Source organism: Phyllobates terribilis, unplaced genomic scaffold, assembly GCF_046119375.1.
Source record: "Phyllobates terribilis strain yellow unplaced genomic scaffold, ASM4611937v1 Scaffold_13__5_contigs__length_258822181, whole genome shotgun sequence".
Lineage (NCBI taxonomy): Eukaryota > Metazoa > Chordata > Amphibia > Anura > Dendrobatidae > Phyllobates > Phyllobates terribilis.
In genome coordinates, this window is record NW_027362773.1 from 30,891,299 (window position 1) to 30,916,089 (window position 24,791).

Below are 24,791 nucleotides of genomic sequence, written 5' to 3' on the forward strand. Positions count from 1 at the left end.
AAGCTATTATAGATGCAAGGCATTAACCTGCTCTCAAATTACATAGCAAAAACCTGGTGACAGATTCCCCAGTTTTCTGGCGTACAGGGGATGATAATGATTATACATTACCATATCTTAAAACAACACTTTAGAGCACACAAGAGAGATGAAGTATATATCAATATCTCAATATTAACCCCATTTTTAATGACAACATTTGGGGTACATCCGGAATTTTGAACACTGTTAATTGCATTTTTACATACCAGATATGCTTATTTTTTTTAATTCATTTTAAAGTGGGGAAAAGGGGTGGTTTGAATATTTATGTTTTTATGTATTAAATATTTTTTATAATGTTTTAAATTTCTTTGCTGTATTTGTTAGTTCCTATAGAAGACTTGAGCTGAACTTGTGTTTGTTTGATCGCTGGTTTTACATATTGCAATACTAAAGTGTTGCAGCACATAGTGAAAAAAACAAGGTTTCCTATGGCTGGGCTTCAGTAGAGGTGCTAAGATGGCAGTCACGGGGGCCTTCATCAGGACTCTGGCCAAGAGCACACCGCATATATTGACAGGCCATGCAGCCACTATGGGGCTATTGAGCTGGGGGAGTGTCCAGGTGTGGCAATAACCCCCTTATGCCTATACTTTATTTCAATGGAATCTCAATCCTCAGTATGCAAACACCATTGAATACAATGCTGGAACAGAGTGCCATCAGCCTCAGCGCATCAGTCATAATGACGTCACTAGATCGTGCCTGCTGCGTGGAGCCTTGTTCCAGACAATTCACAGACCAGAGCAGCGCAAAAGGTATGCCCATCCCAACTTGTTATAAACCTTTAAATGATCTGCTGGTACCATCTTGGTGCCAGAAATCAGCGGACACCTTCAGAGGACTTGTCAAGTGCATGGGACTCTGGACTCCTTCAGAGGAGTTCCATGGAACTCTGAGCTCCTTCAGAGGAGTTCCATGGGACTCCGGACACCTTCAGAGGAGTTCCATGGGACTCTGGACACCTTCAGAGGAGTTCCATGGGACTCTGGACACCTTCAGAGGAGTTCCATGGGACTCTGGACTCCTTCAGAGGAGTTCCATGGGACTCTGGACACCTTCAGAGGAGTTCCATGAGACTCCGGACACCTTCAGAGGAGTTCCATGAGACTCCGGACACCTTCAGAGGAGTTCCATGGGACTCCGGACACCTTCAGAGGAGTTCCAAGGGACTCCGGACACCTTCAGAGGAGTTCCATGGGACTCCGGACACCTTCAGAGGAGTTCCATGGGACTCCGGACACCTTCAGAGGAGTTCCATGGGACTCCGGACACCTTCAGAGGAGTTCCATGGGACTCCGGACACCTTCAGAGGAGTTCCATGGGACTCCGGACACCTTCAGAGGAGTTCCATGGGACTCCGGACACCTTCAGAGGAGTTCCAAGGGACTCCGGACACCTTCAGAGGAGTTCCACGGGACTCCGGACACCTTCAGAGGAGTTCCACGGGACTCCGGACACCTTCAGAGGAGTTCCACGGGACTCCGGACACCTTCAGAGGAGTTCCACGGGACTCCGGACACCTTCAGAGGAGTTCCAAGGGACTCCGGACACCTTCAGAGGAGTTCCATGGGACTCCGGACACCTTCAGAGGAGTTCCATGGGACTCCGGACACCTTCAGAGGAGTTCCATGGGACTCCGGACACCTTCAGAGGAGTTCCATGGGACTCCGGACACCTTCAGAGGAGTTCCATGGGACTCCGGACACCTTCAGAGGAGTTCCATGGGACTCCGGACACCTTCAGAGGAGTTCCAAGGGACTCCGGACACCTTCAGAGGAGTTCCATGGGACTCCGGACACCTTCAGAGGAGTTCCATGGGACTCCGGACACCTTCAGAGGAGTTCCATGGGACTCTTGACACCTTCAGAGGAGTTCCACGGGACTCCGGACACCTTCAGAGGAGTTCCATGGGACTCTTGACACCTTCAGAGGAGTTCCATGGGACTCTTGACACCTTCAGAGGAGTTCCATGGGACTCTTGACACCTTCAGAGGAGTTCCATGGGACTCTTGACACCTTCAGAGGAGTTCCACGGGACTCCGGACACCTTCAGAGGAGTTCCACGGGACTCCGGACACCTTCAGAGGAGTTCCACGGGACTCCGGACACCTTCAGAGGAGTTCCACGGGACTCTGGACACCTTCAGAGGAGTTCCACGGGACTCCGGACACCTTCAGAGGAGTTCCACGGGACTCCGGACACCTTCAGAGGAGTTCCACGGGACTCCGGACACCTTCAGAGGAGTTCCACGGGACTCTGGACACATTCAGTGGAGTTCCATGGGACTCTGGACACCTTCAGAGGAGTTCCATGGGACTCTGGACACCTTCAGAGGAGTTCCATGGGACTCTGGACACCTTCAGAGGAGTTCCATGGGACTCCGGACACCTTCAGAGGAGTTCCAAGGTACTCCGGACACCTTCAGAGGAGTTCCATGGGACTCCGGACACCTTCAGAGGAGTTCCATGGGACTCCGGACACCTTCAGAGGAGTTCCATGGGACTCCGGACACCTTCAGAGGAGTTCCATGGGACTCCGGACACCTTCAGAGGAGTTCCATGGGACTCCGGACACCTTCAGAGGAGTTCCAAGGTACTCCGGACACCTTCAGAGGAGTTCCATGGGACTCCGGACACCTTCAGAGGAGTTCCATGGGACTCCGGACACCTTCAGAGGAGTTCCATGGGACTCCGGACACCTTCAGAGGAGTTCCATGGGACTCCGGACACCTTCAGAGGAGTTCCATGGGACTCCGGACACCTTCAGAGGAGTTCCATGGGACTCCGGACACCTTCAGAGGAGTTCCATGGGACTCCGGACACCTTCAGAGGAGTTCCATGGGACTCCGGACACCTTCAGAGGAGTTCCATGGGACTCCGGACACCTTCAGAGGAGTTCCATGGGACTCCGGACACCTTCAGAGGAGTTCCATGGGACTCTTGACACCTTCAGAGGAGTTCCATGGGACTCTTGACACCTTCAGAGGAGTTCCACGGGACTCCGGACACCTTCAGAGGAGTTCCACGGGACTCCGGACACCTTCAGAGGAGTTCCACGGGACTCCGGACACCTTCAGAGGAGTTCCACGGGACTCCGGACACCTTCAGAGGAGTTCCACGGGACTCCGGACACCTTCAGAGGAGTTCCACGGGACTCCGGACACCTTCAGAGGAGTTCCACGGGACTCCGGACACCTTCAGAGGAGTTCCACGGGACTCCGGACACCTTCAGAGGAGTTCCACGGGACTCCGGACACCTTCAGAGGAGTTCCACGGGACTCCGGACACCTTCAGAGGAGTTCCACGGGACTCCGGACACCTTCAGAGGAGTTCCATGGGACTCCGGACACCTTCAGAGGAGTTCCACGGGACTCCGGACACCTTCAGAGGAGTTCCACGGGACTCTGGACACCTTCAGAGGAGTTCCATGGGACTCCGGACACCTTCAGAGGAGTTCCATGGGACTCCGGACACCTTCAGAGGAGTTCCATGGGACTCCGGACACCTTCAGAGGAGTTCCACGGGACTCCGGACACCTTCAGAGGAGTTCCACGGGACTCCGGACACCTTCAGAGGAGTTCCACGGGACTCCGGACACCTTCAGAGGAGTTCCACGGGACTCCGGACACCTTCAGAGGAGTTCCACGGGACTCCGGACACCTTCAGAGGAGTTCCACGGGACTCTGGACACCTTCAGAGGAGTTCCACGGGACTCTGGACACCTTCAGAGGAGTTCCACGGGACTCCGGACACCTTCAGTGGAGTTCCACGGGACTCCGGACACCTTCAGTGGAGTTCCATGGGACTCCGGACACCTTCAGTGGAGTTCCATGGGACTCCGGACACCTTCAGTGGAGTTCCATGGGACTCCGGACACCTTCAGAGGAGTTCCATGGGACTCTGGACACCTTCAGAAGAGTTCAATGGGGCTCATTGGGTCCTAGCTGTTTTGTGGCACAGTAGAATCCTACTGAAGATCAAGTAGTTTTAATGCTATTACTGATCTTTGATCGTTACTATTTATTTCATATAATGTACTTGGTCTGTTCATCAAAGTGGTCGTTTCCATGCACATTCCACATTGATGTGATCTGTGGTTATAAATCCGCTTAAAGGAGCTCTGAAAAATAGATAAAAGAGTTACAATCTCCCTGTCAAACCTTCATAGCGGGCTGACTGACAGATTCTCAGTTAACTCGGTCTGCAGCCAGAAATAGACAGTGAAACACAGAGGCTACAGAAGGCACACAATGCAAAATGTTTAATGGGATCCATTAGCAAAAATTATTCTTAGCATAAAATACATGCATTTAAGAAAGAAAAAAGTGTGCCTGAAGGTGGACAGCCTCTTTAAACCTGACCTGACAATTCCATATGTACCATGTAGAATTGCAGACATTTAACATTCTAGCCCACAGTTTTTGAAACAGAATTTCCTCTCCGCTCCTTAGAGATGTGCCTGGCTTGTAGATGATATGTACCTGACCTTACAGTGGAGCTTGTCTCACAAGAGCTCAGTAGGATATGATCATTATAGCAGCCGTTCTATCAAACACTGTCCTCCGACTCCCTGTCTCTTCACAGTAACGTTTGCATAGCTTAGAAATCTAATCAGACGGATATTGTTGTCCTGCTGTATGATGAAACGCAGAGCGCATCGGGTAAGATCACATTCTAAAATAGACTGATAACCTTTCGGATTCATTATTCCTTGCACGCTGTGCACATAGAACAAAGCTCTGCTTGATTTAAGGTATCGCATGTCCTCCATATCCTTCCATTCCTTCTCTATCTCACTTTTGTTCTGCTTGGATCCAAACACCTTAAACTTAAACATCCAATCTTCATACTATTTTCCAGTTTTCTACTATCCATTGCCTGTGTTCCTTTTTATATTTTAAAGTTCTTCTACTGACCTTGAACACAACGTCTGTTCCTCAGAGGTGCCATCCATGAACTCGGGGGACATCCGCCTACTAGTACAATGAATCAATTCCCCTTTAACACTGACTTACTCATACGGATTGCTGTCCCTGGTACTGCAACCTGCAGGAGATCAAGAGCGCCTTCAATGTGCTGCTCAGTAGGGGCCTAAAAGTCAAATTATCTCCCATCAAATATTGATGGCCTAGCTGCGCCTTAGGGTGGGCCATCATAGTTTAGAACAAGGATGTGCTCCTTACCGTTTTGTATTGCTTCCTTCAATTATATTATATTTTAGTGCTACTGTGTCCGTAACATCATCTCTCAAATGTGGCTCCTACTATACCAAGTATCCCGGGCTCTGCCTCCTTCACCTCCGTCCGCTGCCCTCTGTTGTGCTCCACGTCGAGTTTTACAGGTGGCCCAGCGTGGCTCACTGACATCATCTCTTTAATAATATTTAAGGCCCATTAGGGGACACACCTGTGTCTTAGGATTGAGATCAAGACTTTTGTTTAGTATACTCCAACTTCGGTGCACACCATGCTTTAGCTTGCTTCAATCCCTGCTGGGTTCCTCTGCATCCGTCCTGCTGCTCCCAAGATTCCTCAGTGTGCCAAGTCCTGCTTGATGCACCAACGCCTGGGGTCCGTGTGCCCACCCGGACCTGGGACTTGGAGGATCCACTTCACCAGATGAACCTAAACAAGTTGGCTACCCTGTAAGCCAATGCCTTCCCCCTTTAATAAGTCTTGCAACATAACCAGGAATAAATGCCAAGCCAGTTGGGATATACAGTAGTTTATTTTGTTCTACGAGAGTTGCGCTGTCACAGCAGCCAGTCAGTGAGCTGAGTGTCGGGGGCTGTCTACACAGGCAGGGCCGCTGAGCTCCGTAGCCTGCGACATCGGCGCCGCAGTAAGGCGCTGGGAGCAGAGGTGGAAACTCAAAGCTGGACCCGGGAAGGGCGATTAATGCACAATTTAAGGATAGGAAAAACTTTTCTTAGAATGGACAACAACCCGTTTAAGGATTATTCTTGTCTTATCATTTTTCACATCCATAGGCCAATAGATGTAGGTCTCATTGGACTCCATCGACCTGGTCCTGCCAGGAGATGCAGCCACTGTGAAAGGAGTAGCGGCCATGCATGGCGTTCTCTATTCAGACCTATGGGAGTTAAGAAAATATTAATCTTTCTTTTTTTATTATTATTATTAGAGTTGTACTCTATATCGTATTCTATTTTTATTGTGCATTTTAGGTGTAGTAATGACCGCCATAATGTGTAGACACCTTTCCATTTTTGATGTTACTTAGACTATCCTGAAATGCTGCCTGTCTCCTCCCTTGTCCTGTAACTCAATATGGACAAATTAAATGTCCCCGTCCCTATCACTCCCGTATCTGAACTATTGACTAGACTTTGTGCTTCAGGCCGCACATCCATATTTTCATCACTTCTGCCTCAAGCTAAACGTAACTGTTTACACTTGCCCCCATTATAACCCACGTAAACCACTGGGACATCTTTTTCTGTTGCCTCCCCTCTACCATTCCTGTGCCGCATAGTCCATCTTTAAAGGGAACCTTCCATCATCAAAATGCAGTGCAATCTACGGGCACCATTTTATAGGGCTAGGGGAGCTGAGTAGATTTATATATAGTTTTGTGAGAAAAGATTCAGTATTGTCTGTGCTCCAATCATATAAACCTCTGCTCTTTTTGGGATTTTCGTTCCAGGGGGCGGTCCTGTCATTGATTGACAGCTATCTCTATGTGCACACTTTTGCAAAGAAGGCTGTCAGTCACTGATAGGACCATAGCATGTGCACCTCCGCTTCCTTCATTGTCTATGGGACTGCTGGAGATAGCTAAGTGCAGCTGTCTGCTGTTTACGGCCGTCCAATGAAGAGTGAACAGAGCGGCGGTGCACATGCTCCATCTAGATTTTAGCTTTGCAAAGCCCCATTGTCTGGATCTCTGGGGTGCTAGTGGTCAGACCTTTGTTTATCCCCTATTGTATAGAGATGGAATAACGTTCAATTGTGGGAAGCCCCTTTTTTTCTTAAATCGCACTGTACTTTATGTCCAGCACTAAGGGGATTATATAAAAAAAATATAAATATCGAAGGGGTTGACCAGGATATTTATTCTGGACGCACATAGACTTTAAACGTCCAAGAGCTCCGAATTCTACTCTGTAGTAACATTCTGAAATGTCACTGCATAGTAGAGTATCTGCATGACATTGTGCTGCTGCGAGAGCGAGGAGCTGTCTGACAGACACAGCCAGACTCCCCATAGAGAAGACAAATATGGATTGTTACTTTGTTACCATCTTTGCATTCCCAATTGATCTATGCTAAGCAAACACTGTGTACTTAGTAGGAGACCTAGCCAGCTCTGTTATGGGGCAAGGAGGTTCAATTTCCACTGTAACTAGGGCTAATATACCAGCCCCAGTTACAGGGAAAATCAGATTAAAAGAAAAGTATTTAAATGCAGAAATGCCCCCCAATGTCCTTTAGTACTTTATAGGGGGCACATTACGTGAAATGAATGAAAATGAAGTAAAAAGTAAGTAAAATAATAATAATAAGACAAACGCTGCCAATCCAAATCGCTGTTATCTGCCCCAACCCTGTGGGAAAATAAAACGTGTCCTATATATAAAAATAATAGTTACAGAAAGGGGAACAAATTTTAAGATGTATTTGTGTTTCAGTGATCCTTCGTGGTCATAAAAATTAGAAAGACAGACACATTATTGTACCGTAGTTATCTGATCAACATTGGCACAAAAATAAAAAAGATAGTGTCAAAAATAACTTAAAAATTAGGCCCCATGTATCACAATAAAGATATGCAAATACTATTTGAAGATCCAAACGAGAAAAAAATGAACAGATCTTTTTAAACTATGTCCATTCCTTTCTGTATTTGCAATAAGTATTTTGGCATTTTCAATACGTTTTGGTTGGTTTACTTCAATTTTCTTGTGTAATAAGAAACCTTCATCCAAATAAACTTTGTCCTAACTTCTTAATAAGATGGATAGCTTCCACATTTCCAGAACTCTTCAGTCTCAGTACAACTTCTACAGCAAATTTTGCAAAGTGATCTTAAGTCCTCGCTCACATCTCCATATAAAAAAATCACTCCGATGTTCATCCCAAAAAGTAGGATGAGTGTCATGCAAATGTCAGTCTGTATGTCACTCTGTACGTCATGGCAGTGTGTCTGATAGACACCTCTCCATTACTAATACCATTGCTTGATGCCAGCTGTGATTTTTGTCAAATCACAGCTGACATCAACCACAAATAACATTACCCTGATTGCCACCACCAGGGCAATCAGGAAGAGCCGGGCCAAGCGCCAGAATTGGTGCATCTAATGTGATGCTCCACTTCTGGGGTGGCTGTGTTCTGGTATTTTTAGGCTGGGATGGGCACAATAACCATGGAACTTCCCAGCCTGATAATATAAGCCCCCAGTTGTGTGCTCTACCTTTGCTGGTTATCAAAAATAGGGGAAACCGCATTTCTTTTGTTTTTTTTAAATTATTTTATAATTATTATTTTTATTAGATTAAACCAGCCTAAACACCCTTCAGTGCTAAATGAAAAGGACTAAAGGGTACAAGTTTATAATATGTAGGGGGCTTGTGAAATTTGTATGTCTACAGGACATCTATCTGTTTATTCGATATAGCTATCCTATCGTCTCTTCTGAAGGTTCTGGCTGTGAATTTACTGTACTTGGCTAATGAAATTTCATGGCTCCTTTGAGATGTGTGCGTAAAAATTGAACAGCACACGCATGGTCCGTGTGCCTTCTATTTTTTTTCTCTCACCCATTGGCGAGTCTCATCCGATATACGCGGCCATACACACAATGCTGCGATCTTTTTCCTCAGCCCAATTCCAGCTGAGGAAAAGCTCACAGGTGAACACTGCCTCATTGAATAACATTGGTGCAAGTGCAATTCAATTTATTTTTTCTCGCATTGCTCTCGACGGTGTCCTGGCAATATCCAACAGATTAGCCTCAAACTTCTCTTTATCATTTATATGATTCAGTGCTGCATTTAAAAGTGCTTCTCTAGCGCCTGAGCAACTGGTCTCCAACTAGAAATGATAGTCTGTGGATGAACCTTCTTGGCAATCAAAAGTCCAACTTCTCTAAGCAACTCCACAGCCAGCACAGTCACCGATGTTCCTTCACCTGCTTCACCATCTTGGACCTTTGACATATCTACTACCACTTGGACAACTAGATTGTCAAATTCAGTAGACTATAATGGGATTATCAGAATGTCTAGATTATGTCAGAATAAAAATATTTGTTTTCTAGTTTCTTATGGTGCATTATGTAATGTCTAAGTAACCATAAATCATGGTTGGTCAGAAGGAGCTGGAGCGCCATGGGAGGAAGGGATATAAATGCATCCTCTTTTTGATTCACTGTATCTCATGCTAGAAACCATTGACAAAGGCATTCATCTAGATTTGGGATAAAAACATTCTAAAATAAGATATCTGACAATCAGTACTGTTGTCTGTACCTGTGAAAGATTGGCATCACTGATGACGCTAATGAGAAGGATTGGATGTAAGGCAGTCATTTCTCCACTTTCCAGGTAAGTCTTTACACATGAGTGATGTCGCCTTCACAAGGTTTTGGACCTGATTTGCCTTCCGCGCTGTAAATCTGAACCTAATCTCCGTAAACAGATTGTCTAATGATCTCAGAATTGTGGCTGGGCTCCAGGGCCACACACCGTTTCATTTGGAAAAAATTGTATTTTCCATGCTAATTACCAATAATTGTTCATTGCGAAATTACAGCGTTATAGGCTCATCGATCTGCATCCAACTTATTCCCCGTGCCAGGTGCTTCCCTGGATGGCCCTCTGAAGCTGCTTCCTGATAATTATTTTGACCTGGTCGTGATTGATGAGTGTGCTCAGGCATTAGAAGCAAGCTGCTGGATCGCACTACTGCGGGCGAAAAAGTGTATCCTGGCCGGAGATCACAAACAGCTACCACCCACTATTATCTCCCACCAGTAAGAAGACTATCTGCTTTGTCACTTCTTGCATTGATGTAAATCCAATAATAATCACAATATTCCGAGACATGAAGAGATACTTGTACATTGTGGTATCTTATAGAACCCAATTTAATAAGAGTACACTAAAAGTAAAGTCATCTCATTTTGGCATCAATGTATTCTGCCCTGTTATCAGCCATTCATCTTTAAGTGAAATACAGATAGAGTTCCAGAATAATTTTTATCCCCTGAATAATCACTCCTTTATCTTGCATAGATTTTGTTGTTACTTGAAAATCTTGCTACTGTAATAAAGCTAAATTGCATTATTACTTAAAGGACCTGTCTCATGCTCAACTAATGAGTTAAATGCCTTGTAAAAATCCCCGAGGTCCCCTGATTCTGCCACTTTTTTCAGTTTTGCAATGCGTCATTCCATTGTAGAGATATTCACATTTGTTTCTTCTGGAGCAAAGTATGTGAAATTTCTGCTTTCAGTTCTACTGGGCGTTTCTTCTCTTGGGTGCATGCGCTTTCATCCCTCCCTCCCAGAACTGCCAATCACACACAGCTCAACAGTTGATCTAACAGTCTCTAAGTCTCAGACGTTGCTGAGCTGTGATTGGCAGTGTCTCGGAGGGAGGGGTGAAAGCACATGCCTCAAGAAAAAACTCTGAAGAGACGCGCAGTTGGACTGCAAAGCAGAGATTTCACATACTGCGAAAAAACAAATGTCTATATCTCTACGATGGAGCGACACACTGCAAAACGGAAAAGAGGGTCAGAATCTGAGGAGCTCAGGGATTTTTACAAGGTATTAAACTCAATTATTTAGAGTACATGACAGGTCCTTTTTAAATCACTCTTCCATTTTTTCTGGCAGATGGTTCACGATCAAGGCTAACTTACTATTGCAAGATAATTGTGGGGGGAGGCTCCTTCTGCAGCTAGTCTTTTTATAGGGAGGATAGGGAGAAGCTTGTTATTAACAAAGAATAGGATCAGGGGATCCTGCCCGTTCTTTTGTTTTTCCCTGTACTGTTTCATTAATTAAAAATGTTTATAATTTATTCTATTATTTCCTGTGTTGTTTTCTGCCTTTTTTTCTTTATCCTGTCCATTTATCTCCAAGAGAGGCCTTAATACTTTTGGTTCAGTTTAGTAGACCTGGATTTTAGCATTCACAAAATGCTTTTCAGTTCTCTCTATATAGCCTTTCTCAAGCTTTGGCTCCATGGAGAGAGATGAAATGTAGGACAAGTGGGTGAATAAAGGATATTTACTCGTTTTTTCGCTGTATTCGGGGTGCTGCCTCATTGTTTGGATTTTTTGTGTGAAAGTAGGCAAATGAGCCAGTACCCTTGGGGGATTATTGCGCCCAACTAGGCTATGCTGCTACTTTTTTGCATTTATATATACACTGTATGTAACACCTTGTCATGCTCCGTGCACATAGATTATGTATAGTAAAAGTTTAAACTTGTCTTCTGTAATCTACAGGGCTGCGGCTAAGGGTCTGTCCCTGAGCTTAATGGAACGTGTAGTAGAGATGTACGGAGACCGAGTGGTGAAAATGCTGACGGTGCAGTATCGGATGCATGACCGTATAATGCAGTGGGCATCACGTGCCCTCTACGGCGGGAAGCTGGAATCACATGCTTCTGTTTCTCAGCATTTACTCAAGTAAGCATGAAGATTAGTTATGCCCATATAGAAAGCATGGGAAGCACACACTATAACTTTTGCATAATTCACTGTAGAGAAGTATGCTGTCATGTAAGTATTTCAATCTATTGTGTTGCAATATATGACTATAAAAGTATCTAAAATATTAGCCCAATATTTTCCATTATGTAAGAGAATTCCTTTGCTTGTTAAATGTGACTTTATGCACTTGCCTAATCTTACTATTATTATTATTATTTATTATTATAGCGCCATTTATTCCATGGCGCTTTACATGTGAAAAAGGGGTAGAATACAAGAACAATTACAATAATCTTGAACACAATGTGACGGCAACTGGTACAGGAGAAGCGAGGACCCTGCCCGTGAGGGCTCACAATCTACAAGGGATACTATGGTCTAATGTGCCTATGGGTAAACCAGCCCTGCAGCTGGTATTAAAGGGAATCTGTCACCAGGTTTTTGCTATTTAATTTGAGAGCAACATGGGGCAGAGTCCATGATTCCAGTGATGTGTCACTTATTGAGCTCCTTGCTATATTTTCAATGAAATCAGTGTTTTATCAGCTGGAGATTATAAATAGAGGACTAGTTATCTCACACCATGTAGTCCTCCATATTCATTAGCTCTGTGTAACCCCGCCCCCACCACTGATTGGCTGCCTTCTGTGTAATCAGTGGTGGGGGCGGGGTTATACACAGCTCAGCATTCAGAGAACTGCTAGATCTGCAGCAGATAAAACAGTGATTTTATAAAAACTGCAACAAACAGCTCAGTTACTGATACATCACTGGAATCAGGGTCTCTGCATCTATGTCATGCTGCTCTCAGATTACACAGCAAAAACCTGGTGACAAATTCCCTTTAAATTACACGTTGTAAATTATGCTCATTATTGTTCTCAGAAATAGTCACTGGGTCGTTCCATCTTCCCTCTTTAAATTTTTTTATGGAAATGTGGTTCATGTTTTCTGCATGTATAATATATAGAAGGCCCTAGACAAACTGTGTTTGAGGGCCACTTGTACCCATAGTCTATTAGTCACACAAACAGATCAAATGCATTGGTATATTAAATAAACTATGTATAAGTGATTTCAGATGTGAATAATGCTTAAAGGGAACGTGCAAGATCCGACCCACGAGGAGCTTTAAATAGGAATTGACTCCTTCATTACCGACTTTTATGTTTTACTCTAAAATTCTGCTGAGAAATCCAGAGGGAATTTATCATTCCCTCTATTCCAATTTCTTTTGTACTCAAAAGTTGCACAATTTGGTACAGGTGTATTTGTCCCTTTTTAAAATGTGACTTTTTGCTCCTTTTCTAAAAAGTGATCAGGGCTACTCAAATCTTCCCCAGAAATCCGATATACATGGACTCGATATCTCCTCCTTACTAACCAGAATCCCACAATGTCTGTTCGCTATCTCATCCTTTTTTCTCTGCTAGATTTCTAAAATGTAATATGGATAAAACAGAATTCATCATCTTTCCCCCACCTCTCTGAACCCCCCCATCTGACCTATCTATCAACGTTAATGGCTGCCCACTCTCCCCAGTCCCTCAAGCTCGCTGCCTTGGGGTAACCCTGGACTCTGATCTCTCCTTCAAACCACATATCCAAGCCCTTTCCACTTCCTGCCGACTCCAACTCAAAAATATCTCCCGGATCCGCACATTCCTCAACCATGAATCTGCAAAAACACTAGTACACGCCCTCATCATCTCCCGCCTCGACTACTGCAACCTCCTGCTCAGTGGTCTCCCTTCCAACACTCTCGCACCCCTCCAATCCATCCTAAACTCTGCTGCTCTACTAATCCACCTGTCCCCCCGCTATTCCCTGGGCTCTCCTCTCTGTCAATCCCTTTACTGGTTCCCCATTGCCCAGAGACTCCAGTTCAAAACCCTAACCATGGCATACAAAGCCATCCACAACCTGTCTCCTCCATACATCTGTGATCTAGTCTCCCGGTACTTACGTGCACGCAACCTCCGTTCCTCACAAGATCTCCTTCTCTACTCCTCTCTTATCTCCTCTTCCCACAATCACATAGAAGATTTCTCCCGCACATTCCCCCTACTCTGGAACTCTCCACCCCAACATATCAAACTCTCGCCTACCGTGGAAACCTTCAAAAGGAACCTGAAGACCCACCTCTTCTGACAAGCGTACAGCCTGCAGTAACCACCGCTCCACCAGACCGCTGCACGACCAGCTCTATCCTCACCTACTGTATCCTCACCCATCCCTTGTAGACTCTGTGCCCTCCTGGGCAGGGACCTCTCTCCTCCTGTACCAGTCGCCGTCACGTTTTTGTTCAAGATTATTGTAATTGTTTTTGCGATGTATACCCCTTTTTCACATGTATAGCGCCATCAAATAAATGGCGCTATAATAATAAATAATTAGAATAGCTGAAATCTGCATGGAGGCGGCATCGATTTAATTTTTCTTTTGCACTGGCTTTCCAAATACTCACCTAGTTTATTAGGAAGAAATTCCCCTGCAGTGGAGAAATGGGCCTTGTCTTATATGTGTATTTGGAAAGACCTGTCAATCAAACTGAGCAGGGCTGGGGAAGCCGGTGGAGGGCCACCTAGATGTTCTTCTCGTTCCTGACTTATTTTCCAATGATGTTTCTGAAACGCTGCAGAATTTTAGAGTAGCGCATACATTTCAACCTTTGGTCTGACTGCATGGATCACCGGATAGGTTCCCTTTAATATGCAGTCAGTAGATTACTGGATGTGTTTTCTGCTCCCAATTTTAGGGATCTACAAGGAGTGAGAGACACAGATGAGACTGGTATTCCATTACTGCTTATTGATACTGCACACTGCGGATTGTTTGAGATAGACATTGAAGATGAGCAGTCTAAGGGCAATCCAGGTAATGTAATCTAGTGCAATATTACTGTATTCATGTCTTAAAATGTGATGTCTGCTGAATTCTATATCTATGGCTATACACCACGCAGTATACCATTTACTAATACTAATATTATTTCAATATGAAGAGAAATCCTATAAGTCATTCACAAAATTCTGCATAAGAGAACATTCTGTGTCGGGTGCAGGGGTATATGCAGGCTAGCTTTCTGTAAGGTGGCTGCCGGATACATAGTTGATGGGAAATATGTATCACAGAGGTGGATGTCCTCTGTGATGTAAAACCTGGAGTACTGCTCTAGTACACATAATACAAAGAGGGGTTAATTGGCCATGACAAGGCCGGGATTAATGTGAGCATTTGAAGAGTTGGGCGGGACGGCTGTTCACCATATCTCCACCCCTGGGTATGGTTAACATTGTAAAATGGGACCTCTTTGTCTCACACATGGTCTGTGTGTGGAGGTGTGCAGACCTCCAGTATTGTGTGCCTTCACTGAAGGACTAAGAAGCTGGAGTGTAACCCAGGCAGGCGAACCCCCAGTATTGTATGAACTTTTTACTTTTTGTTTCACTTTGTGCCGGACAAGGGCCGTGTTTTAAGTTTTCCTGTAATGTGGTTTATGAGGAGTGAAATAAACCAGCCGGAGTTTTAAATAGGAACTGTTCATGAGATACATTATCCCGCTCCCAAGTGAGTAGCATTTTTATCCTTCCAATCAGCGGGTTTTGGGTATGTTATAGAGCCTAAACATGCCAGTAATAGCAGCAACCAAAAATAGCTCCGATGGCTGCTGTTTAATTCTTTGAACACTGCAGTCAATCACTGACAGTCACATTTAAAGAGGACCTCTCACGAGGTCAAAACTGGCAAGTTTTTGCTCTTATTTTATTCCCACTTCCCCTGTAAGTCTTGTTTTTTTTGTTTGTTTGTTTTTTTAAATCAGTCATACGATTCCAGACATATAGGCCTTTTAATTTGGTGCTAATGTTTATGGTCTTTACCATGGGGTCGTGGCTCACAGAGTAGTAAAGCAGAACAGCTTAAAGACACTCCCCTGAGGATCCTGTGAGCCATACCCTCTTGTAAAGACCATAAAAATTAGCACTAAGTAAAAAGGCCCAAATCTCTGGAACCATATGGCAGCTTTGAAAAAAATACGGAGGGGCGCAGGAGGAATAAAACACAAGAAAATACTGGACACTTCACGGTGGCAGTTAAGGGTATTTATGCCTCAGCGCCATGAAAATGCGTTGCTGAGGAATAAGGCTGTAGTGCCCACCAGAGTAGGAAACCCTGGAGAACATGATCAGAGCCCATTTTTCCGGTCCCCGATCACGTGGTCGCTGCTATTCAGTGAATAGCGGCGAACATGAAAAAAAAGTGTGCCCGGAGTTAGAATGACTTCTCTCTCCTCTGATATTATATACTTGTCAGAGGAGAGAGAAATGAAGCCCCCTGAACCCTCCCGGTACCTCCGCCGTCCCCTGATACCTCCTCCGTCCCCCGGATCTCCTGATCCGGCCTCCCGTCATCTTTCTGTGAAAAAAAAAATGGCGGGCACATGCGCATTGCGCCCACTGAGATCTGCCGGCCGGTGCCCGGCAACAATAAGGAATTTTCCCAATGATGATATGGCGACTAGTGTTGAGCCCAAGTGCTCACTACTTGCGTTTGCATTGGGTACTCGGGTATGAATCGAGAATCGCGGGTGCTCGAGTAACATGCTCGAGTCCCCACCCTGCATGTTTCGTGGCTGTTACACAGCCAACAAAAACATGCAATGATTGCCTGCCATTCACGAGCGATCCACGCATGTTTTTTTTGGGGTGTCTAACAGCCATGAAACATGCGGGCGGGGACTCGAGCATGTCACTTGAGCACACGCGATACATGGTGTATACCCGAGTATCCGATGCAAACTCAAGTAGCGAGCACTTGAACTCAAGACTAATGACAATTTATTCAATATGATGACCTAATGTTATCAAATTCTGTGTCGTACATCTGGGTTCAAAATGTTCACTATACTCCTTGATAAAATCCTTGAGGGGTGTAGTTTCCAAAATGGTGTCACTTGTGGGGGGTTTCCACTGTTTAGGCACATCAGGGGCTCTCCAAAAGCAACATGGCGTCCACTCTCGATTCCAGCCAATTTTGCGTTCAAAAAGTCACACAGTGCTCCTTCCATTCTGAACTCTTCCGTGAGCCCAAACAGTGGTTTTCCCCCACAAATGGGGTATCGGCGTGCTCAGGAGGAATTGCACAACAAATGGCATGGTGCAATTTATCCTGTTACCCTTATGAAAACACAAAATTTGGGGCTGAAAAACATTTTTGTGAGAAAAATGTGAAATTTTTTTTTTTATGGCTCAATATTATAAACTGCTGTTCAAGGTGCTCACCACACATCTAGATAAGTTCCCTGATGGGTGTAGTTTCCAAAATGGGGTCACTTGTGGGGGCTTTCCACTGTTTAGGCACATCAGGGGCTTTCCGAACCCGGCATGGTGTCCTCTAATTATTCAAGCAAATTTTACATTCAAAAAGTCAAATGGCGCTCCTTCCCTTCTGAGCTCTGCCGTGCGCCCAAACAGTTTTCTCCACATATGGGGTATCGGCGTAGAAATTGCACAACAAATTTTGTGGCACATTTTCTCTTGTTACCCTCATGATAATAAAAAAATTGGGGCCTGAAGTAAAATTTGTGTGAAAAATGTTAAATGTTCATTTTTTCCTACCACGTTGCTTCAGTTCCTGTGAAGCATGTGAAAGGTTAATAAGCTTCTTGAATGTGGTTTTGAGCACCTTGAGGGGTGCAGTTTTTAGAGTGGTGTCACTTTTGGGTATTTTCTGTCATATAGACCCCTCAAAGTGACTTCAAATGTGATGTGCTCCCTAAAAAAATGGTTTTATAAACATTTGTTGGAAAAATGAGAAATCGCTTATAACTTCGTAACTAAAATAAATTTTGGTTCCAAAATTGTGCTGATGTAAAGTAGACAAGTGGGAAATATTATTTATTAACTATTTTGTGTGACATATCTCTCTGATTTAAGAGAATGAAAATTCAAAGTTTGAAAATTGCGAAATTTCCAAAATTTTTCCCAAATTTCTGATTTTTTGACAAATAAATGCAAGTCATATTGAAGAAATGTTACCACTATCTTGAAGTACAATCTGTCACGAAAAACAATCTCAGAATCAGGGGGATCCGTTGAAGCGTTCCAGAATTATTACCTCATAAAGTGACACTGGTCAGAATTGTAAAAATAGCGTGCAAACCACCCTCGGGAATAAAGGGGTTAAAAACATTAAAATCACCCTACTTTTTGGCAGTTAAAAATAAAGAAATAAAAAAAATAAGCACATTCAGTATCGCCATTTTGGCTAAATCTAATCTATGAAATTATAAAATTATCACCTCTACTATAAAAGCTGTAAAGCAATAAAAAAATTGAAACCCCAAAATTGGCTTTTTTTAATTAAAAAATGCAACAAAAAGCTATCAAAACACGAACCCCAATATGATACCAATGAAATCTACAGCTCGGCATGCATAAAACCCTCACACAGCTCCATCAATGCAAAAGTAAAGAAGTTACGGGTCATTTATTTTCTTAACAAGAAAAAACAAAAGTGTGAAAACAAATTAGGCTCAGAGAGAAGGCGTTACAGGGGATGTCCAGCACTCTTATATTGGTGTCTTATCCTTAGATAGGTCATCAGCATAGGCGGATTATAATGAGGGCAATCTGGGCTACCCCGGACCGCTCCCCCAGCAGCGGCGCACTGCTTCTTCTTCTTCGGCCAGGCCAGCACACAGGGAAGTTAACAGGTGCAGTGCTGGCCCAGCTGAAGAAGAAGCCGCGGCAGTGCGCCGCTGCTGGGGGAGCGGTCCGGGGGCCCCCCCCGCCTCTGACTGCCGGTATGTGTCGCGGCCGTGTCACAGCTAGGAGACACGGCCCTGTGCGCGGCCGTGTCTGCTAGTGTGACGTCACACAGTGCGCGCGCTGCACTGCAACTTACCACCGGAGAGGGGCTGGGCGACGTGAGCCAAGGGATGGTGAGTGAGTGTGTGTGTGCAGATATCATTGTGTGATGTCTGTTTATATGTATTTTTGTGTTTCAAATGTATTTATGCGTGTATGTGTGTATATGTCTGTATATGTTTGTGTGTGTGTGCGTGACTGCATGCGGCCTCCTGCTGTATCTGAGGGGGCGCCGTGCAGCCTCCCGCTGTATCTGGGGGGCGCCGTGCGGCCTCCTGCTGTGTATAGATGGCTACCATGTGGCCTCCCGCTGTGTATAGATGGCGCCGTGCGGCCCCCTGCTGTGTATAGATGGCTACGTGCGGCCTCCTGCTGTGTATAGATGGCTAAGTGCGGCCTCCCGCTGTGTATAGATAGCACCGTGCGGCCTCCTGCTGTGTATAGATTGCGCCGTGCATTCTCCTGCTGTGTATAGATGGCTACGTGCAGCCTCCCGCTGTGTATAGATGGCACCATGCGGCCTCCCACTGTGTATAGATGGCTACGTGCGGCCTCCCACTGTGTATAGATGGCTGTGTGCGGCCTCCCGCTGTGTATAGATGGCTACATGCTTCCTCCCGCTGTGTATAGATGGCACCGTGCGGCCTCCCGCTGTGTATAGATGGCACCGTGCGGCCTCCCGCTGTGTATAGATGGCTACGTGCGGCCTCCCATTGTGTATAGATGGCTACGTGCGGCCTCCTGCTGTGTATAGATGGCTACGTGCGGTCTCCAGCTGTGTATAGATGACACCGTGCGGCCTCCCACTGTGTATAGATGGCTACGTGCGGCCTCCCGCTGTGTACAGTCATGGCCAAAAGTATTGAGAATGAGACAAATAGTAATTTTTCCAAAGTTTACTGCTTCATTTTTTGTAATGGCAATTTGCATATACTCCTGAATGTCAAAGAGTGATCAGCTTAACAGCAATTACTGTACTTGCAAAGTCAATATTTGCCCAGAAAATGAACTTTAACCCCCAAAACACATTTCAACATCATTGCAGTCCTGCCTTAAAAGGAGCAGCTAACATCGTTTTAGTGATTGATCCATTAACACAGGTGTGGGTGTTGATGAGGACAGGGCTGGCGATCAATCAGTCATGATTAAGTAAGAATGACATCACTGGACACTTTAAAAGGAGGCTGGTTCTTGGTATCATTGTTTCTCTTCAGTTAACCATGGTTATCTCTAAAGAAACACGTGCAGTCATCATTGCACTGCACAAAAATGGCCTAACAGGGAAGAGTATCGCAGCTACAAAGATTGCACCTCAGTCAACAATCTATCGCATCAACAAGAACTTCAAGGAGAGAGCTTCCATTGTTGTCAAAAAGGCTCCAGGGCGCCCAAGAAAGACCAGCAAGCGCCAGGACCTTATCTTAAAACTGTTTCAGCTGCGGGATCGGACTACCAGCAGTGCCGAGCTTGCTCAGGAATGGCAGCAGGCTGGTGTGAGTGCTTCTGCACGCACTGTGAGGCGGAGACTCTTTGAGCAAGGGCTGGTTTCAAGGAGGGTAGCAAAGAAGCCACTTCTCTCCAGAAAAAACATCAGGGACCGACTGATATTCTGCAAAAGGTACAGGGAGTGGACTGCTGAGGACTGGGGCAAAGTCATTTTCTCTGATGAATCCCCTTTTCGATTGTTTGGGACATCAGGAAAACAGCTTATTCGGAGAAGAAGAGGTGAGCGCTACCACCAGTCTTGTCTCATGCCAACTGTAAAGCATCCTGAAACCATTCATGTGTGGGGTTGCTTCTCAGCCAAGGGAATCGGCTCACTCACAGTCTTGCCTAAAAACACAGCCATGAATAAAGAATGGTACCAGAATGTCCTCCAAGAGCAACTTCTCCCAACCGTCCAAGAGCAGTTTGGCGCCCAACAATGCCTTTTCTAGCATGATGGAGCACCTTGCCATAAAGCAAAGGTGATAACTAAATGGCTCATGGAACAAAACATAGAGATTTTGGGTCCATGGCCTGGAAACTCCCCAGATCTTAATCCCATTGAGAACTTGTGGTCAATCATCAAGAGACGGGTGGACAAACAAAAACCAACAAATTCTGGCAAAATGCAAGCATTGATTATGCAAGAATGGACTGCTATCAGTCAGGATTTGGTCCAAAAGTTGATTGAGAGCATGCCAGGGAGAATTACAGAGGTCTTGAAGAAGAAGGGGCAACGCTGCAAATATTGACTTGCTGCATTAACTCATTCTAACTGTCAATATAATCTATTGGTACTCATAATATGATTGCAATTATATTTCTGTATGTGATATAAACATCAGACAAACACTAATAAAAACCAGAGGCCAGCAGATCATGTGAAAATATAATTTTGGTGTCATTCTCAAAACTTTTGGCCATGACTGTATAGATGGCACCGTGCGGCCTTCCGCTGTGTATAGATGGCTACGTGCTTCCTTCCACTGTGTATAGATGGCTACGTGCAGCCTCCTGCTGTGTATAGATGGCTACGTGCGGCCTCCCGCTGTGTATAGATGGCTACGTGCGGCCTCCCTCTGTGTATAGATGGTTATGTGCGGCCTCCCGCTGTGTATAGATGGCTACGTGCGGCCTCCTGCTGTGTATAGATGGCTACGTGCGGCCTCCTGCTGTGTATAGATGGCTACGTGCGGCCTCCCGCTGTGTATAGATGGCTACGTGCGGCCTTCCGCTGTGTATAGATGGCTACGTGCGGCCTCCTGCTGTGTATAGATGGCTACGTGCGGCCTCCTGCTGTGTATAGATGGCTACGTACGGCCTCCTGCTGTCTATGGGAGGATTGTGACAGCTCATATTGTGTGTAGGGTCTCATCCTGTATATAGGGGATCTCAGCATACTTAATTGTGCTCAATATTAAGTCATGCAAATTATGTAAAAAAATATATTATAATTAGTATATTAATATTGTGCCAAATTAATTTCACGTGAACTATCACATGATCTATCACAGGGGATCATGTGACATGTCACGTGATACATCAGGTGTGGGGGGGGGGGCGCGCCTTCTAAACTGCCCGGGGCCCTTTCTACTCTTAATCCACCCCTGGTCATCAGTATAAGATTGGTATGTGTCCGGCTCATGGCGCCCTACTGATTGCCTGTTATCACCTCTGGCGGTAGCCGATGTGTGGGGCCGAGCGCCGCAGCTCCGTACGCTGATTAGTAGCGCTGCCGCCTGCTGCACATCAGCTCCTATTTTTTAAGGATTAGCAGAAATAGCAATTTTCTGATACAACACAAATATTTGAACATTCTAGTAGAGGATTCCTATTTCCATAAACTGTATGGGGTCCTGTAACTGCGTCCCTTATAAATAAAATATAATGAGGTGTAACATACAGTCTCCTGATGAAACATCGGTGTTCGCTCTGGACGATCCACCGGTATTTTGTGATTTAATTAAATTACATTTTTCAGGAAATGAGAATTTCTCCTTGAAAACATTTTACATGATAAAAATAAATAGTTTTACCCCGTTCTCTGCCGCTATACATAGATGAATTGTTATAGAGGTCTCATTTCCTTGCAGATCTTCTCATTGTTGCTTTTGTTCCTACCAGGTGAGGTGCGTCTGGTGGACTTACATGTTCAGGCTCTGACCAGCGCTGGTGTGAAAGCCCACGATATTGCAGTTATAGCACCGTACAATCTTCAGGTGAGCAGGATTATCCCTTGTAGTGTCAGCACCCTATGCCACGTCTTTATGTCCTGTGTATCCTCATGTGTAAGATCGGACCTTACTAACATGGGAAATGAGGGGGCTGATTACTAGTAAAGCCAGGGCTGTATGTAGGATGTCAGCACGAGCATGTGGTCACTGCTTTCTGGTTCTTCTATCCTTTAGTATACAGGCCCGGAGAGAATAAGACACAAGACAGGTAGTATGTGTCAACAGACTCTAACTTTATTACAAAGCATAGGGTTTATATACACCCTGGAGGCAGAAATGGATTTACCATATATGGTCCGATCATACAATTTAGCTGTGCAAACAAAAGCTGGTTTCTGTTCTCGTGACGCCTAGGTTTGTAGTTGAAACATTTATTCAGACACATTTAATCAGACACTTCTGATGACTAGCAAGGACACGTTAGTTTCTATTGATACAAGGAAGGAACATTTAGTTGTTGTTTTTGACCTAAGGTAACCGTCAGACTTATATAGCATAGATGGGGTCTTTGAACTTGGGGGACCTCATCTTCTGCTATAACAAGCACATGGATAGTTCCTTTTTTCTTATATAGATTGACATATTCTATTCCCACGTCTTGTTTCCAGGTGGATTTGCTCAGACAGTGTCTCCGGCAGAGATATCCAGATCTAGAAATTAAATCTGTGGATGGCTTTCAAGGTCGAGAGAAAGAAGCCGTTATATTATCCTTTGTCAGATCCAACGCCAAAGGTCAGTAATTGGAGCATACCTAACTAAAGCCGATCATACAGTCATAGTCAAAAGTGTTGGCACCTTTGAAATTGTTCCAGAAAATGAAGTATTTCTCCCAGAAATTTATTGCAAATACACATTTTGTTATACACATGTTTATTTCCTTTGTGTGTATTGGAACAACACATAAAAACAGAGAAAAAAAGCAAATTGGATATCATTTCACACAAAACCCCACAAATGAGCCGGACAAAATTGTTGGCATCTTTCCAAAATTGTGAGTAAACAACTTTGTTTCAAGCATGCGATGCTCGTTCAAACTCACCCACCTGTGGCAAGTAACAGATGTGGGCAATATGAAAATCACCCCTGAACCCAGATAAAAAGGGGAAAAGTTAACTCAATCTTTGATTGTGTGTCTGTGTGTGCCACACTAAGCATGGAGAACAGAAAGAGGAGAAGAGAACTGTCTGAGGACTTGAGAACCAAAATTGTTGATCCATACCAACAATCTCAAGTTTATTAGTCCATCTCCAGAGATTTTGATGTTCCTTTGTCCACGGTGCGCAACATAATCAAGACGTTTACAACCCACGGCACTGTAAAGTTTACAACCCATGACATGTATAATTGCAATAATTTTCTGGGAGAAATACTTTATTTTCTGGAGCAATTTCAATGGTGCCAACACTTTCGGCCATGACTGTGTATGGGACAGTCCAGCAAATATGGTGATCAATTCTAGCATCTCGATCATTATCTGAAACATTATCTGGAATGGAGCAAAACACAGAAAGATGCTCTCATGGAAAATTTTTGTATGGTGGGAAGTATTGTACCATTGCTCGGTCTTTTTCTCTACCACTCAGTGGTGTACAAACTTCTAGACTCATTCCATCAATGTTCTGTCCCTTGGATCAGATTCCCAAGAGTTGGAACCTATTGGCAACCAGTATTTTTTTTAATTGCTCCTAAATATTTAAAATAAAATTTAAGCCACTTTGCTAATTGTCTTATAAAGGCTGGGGCAACACGCTGATTTTGGCCACTAGACCTGTCCCATGGCCAAAGTTTGCTAGGTGTCGCTGCTATGTTGCAGTGTAATGCAAATGAATGCGCTTTTAAGGTGCAGCGAGAAACAAGTCACAAAACATCTGACACAGTCTGACTTTTTGTGACTTGCTTGTCGCAGGGGCAGTACCCTTAGGTAACCCATTCACTTGTATTACAAGTGGATGTAGCAGCTACTCCTTGCGAACTTTAGCCATGTGTCATGTATCTCATACACAAGAATGGCGCGGGGGCCAGGATAAAAAATGGATCCTTTTTTCTTATTAACTTATACGACACCTTTAATCAGGACTATTTACAATGTTAATTTTTTTTATTATTTTACAATCATTGGAACAATAAAAAAAATAGTAGAAGCCCCTTTAAGAACATGTAGATATGGATTGCAACATCTGCATAGTGATAAGTGCTAGTTCTGTACCAAGCGAGCGTACATACCTGGGATTGCTGGGTGACTGTGACTGCAGCCTCATAATCCAGTATGATCAGTGATTGTTTAATGCCTTTTTAGACAGGCCGACCAGACACAGAACGATCATCAGTATGATTGTTCTGTGCGCATAAAACATCTTCTCGGCAGCACATGTCCTGTTTACCTGTGGAAAATCTGCCATATGCTCTGGTATAATGGGTCCGTCTGCTCTCCTTGTGATGCACACAGACAGCACTAGGATGATAACACCCAT

At 44.6% G+C, this 24,791-nt stretch overlaps 1 protein-coding gene across 1 annotated transcript in view; it reads left to right on the forward strand.

Annotated features, from left to right (window-relative positions):
- The window catches only part of IGHMBP2 (immunoglobulin mu DNA binding protein 2), a 90,730-nt gene that overhangs the window by 38,482 nt on the left and 27,457 nt on the right, over positions 1-24,791 (forward strand). The window contains exons 8-12 of the mRNA XM_073658042.1: positions 9,866-10,040; positions 11,526-11,708; positions 14,491-14,609; positions 22,211-22,305; positions 22,929-23,052. Of these exons, the coding sequence (XP_073514143.1) occupies positions 9,866-10,040; positions 11,526-11,708; positions 14,491-14,609; positions 22,211-22,305; positions 22,929-23,052 (696 nt within the window). The remainder of the gene's footprint in view (positions 1-9,865; positions 10,041-11,525; positions 11,709-14,490; positions 14,610-22,210; positions 22,306-22,928; positions 23,053-24,791) is intronic.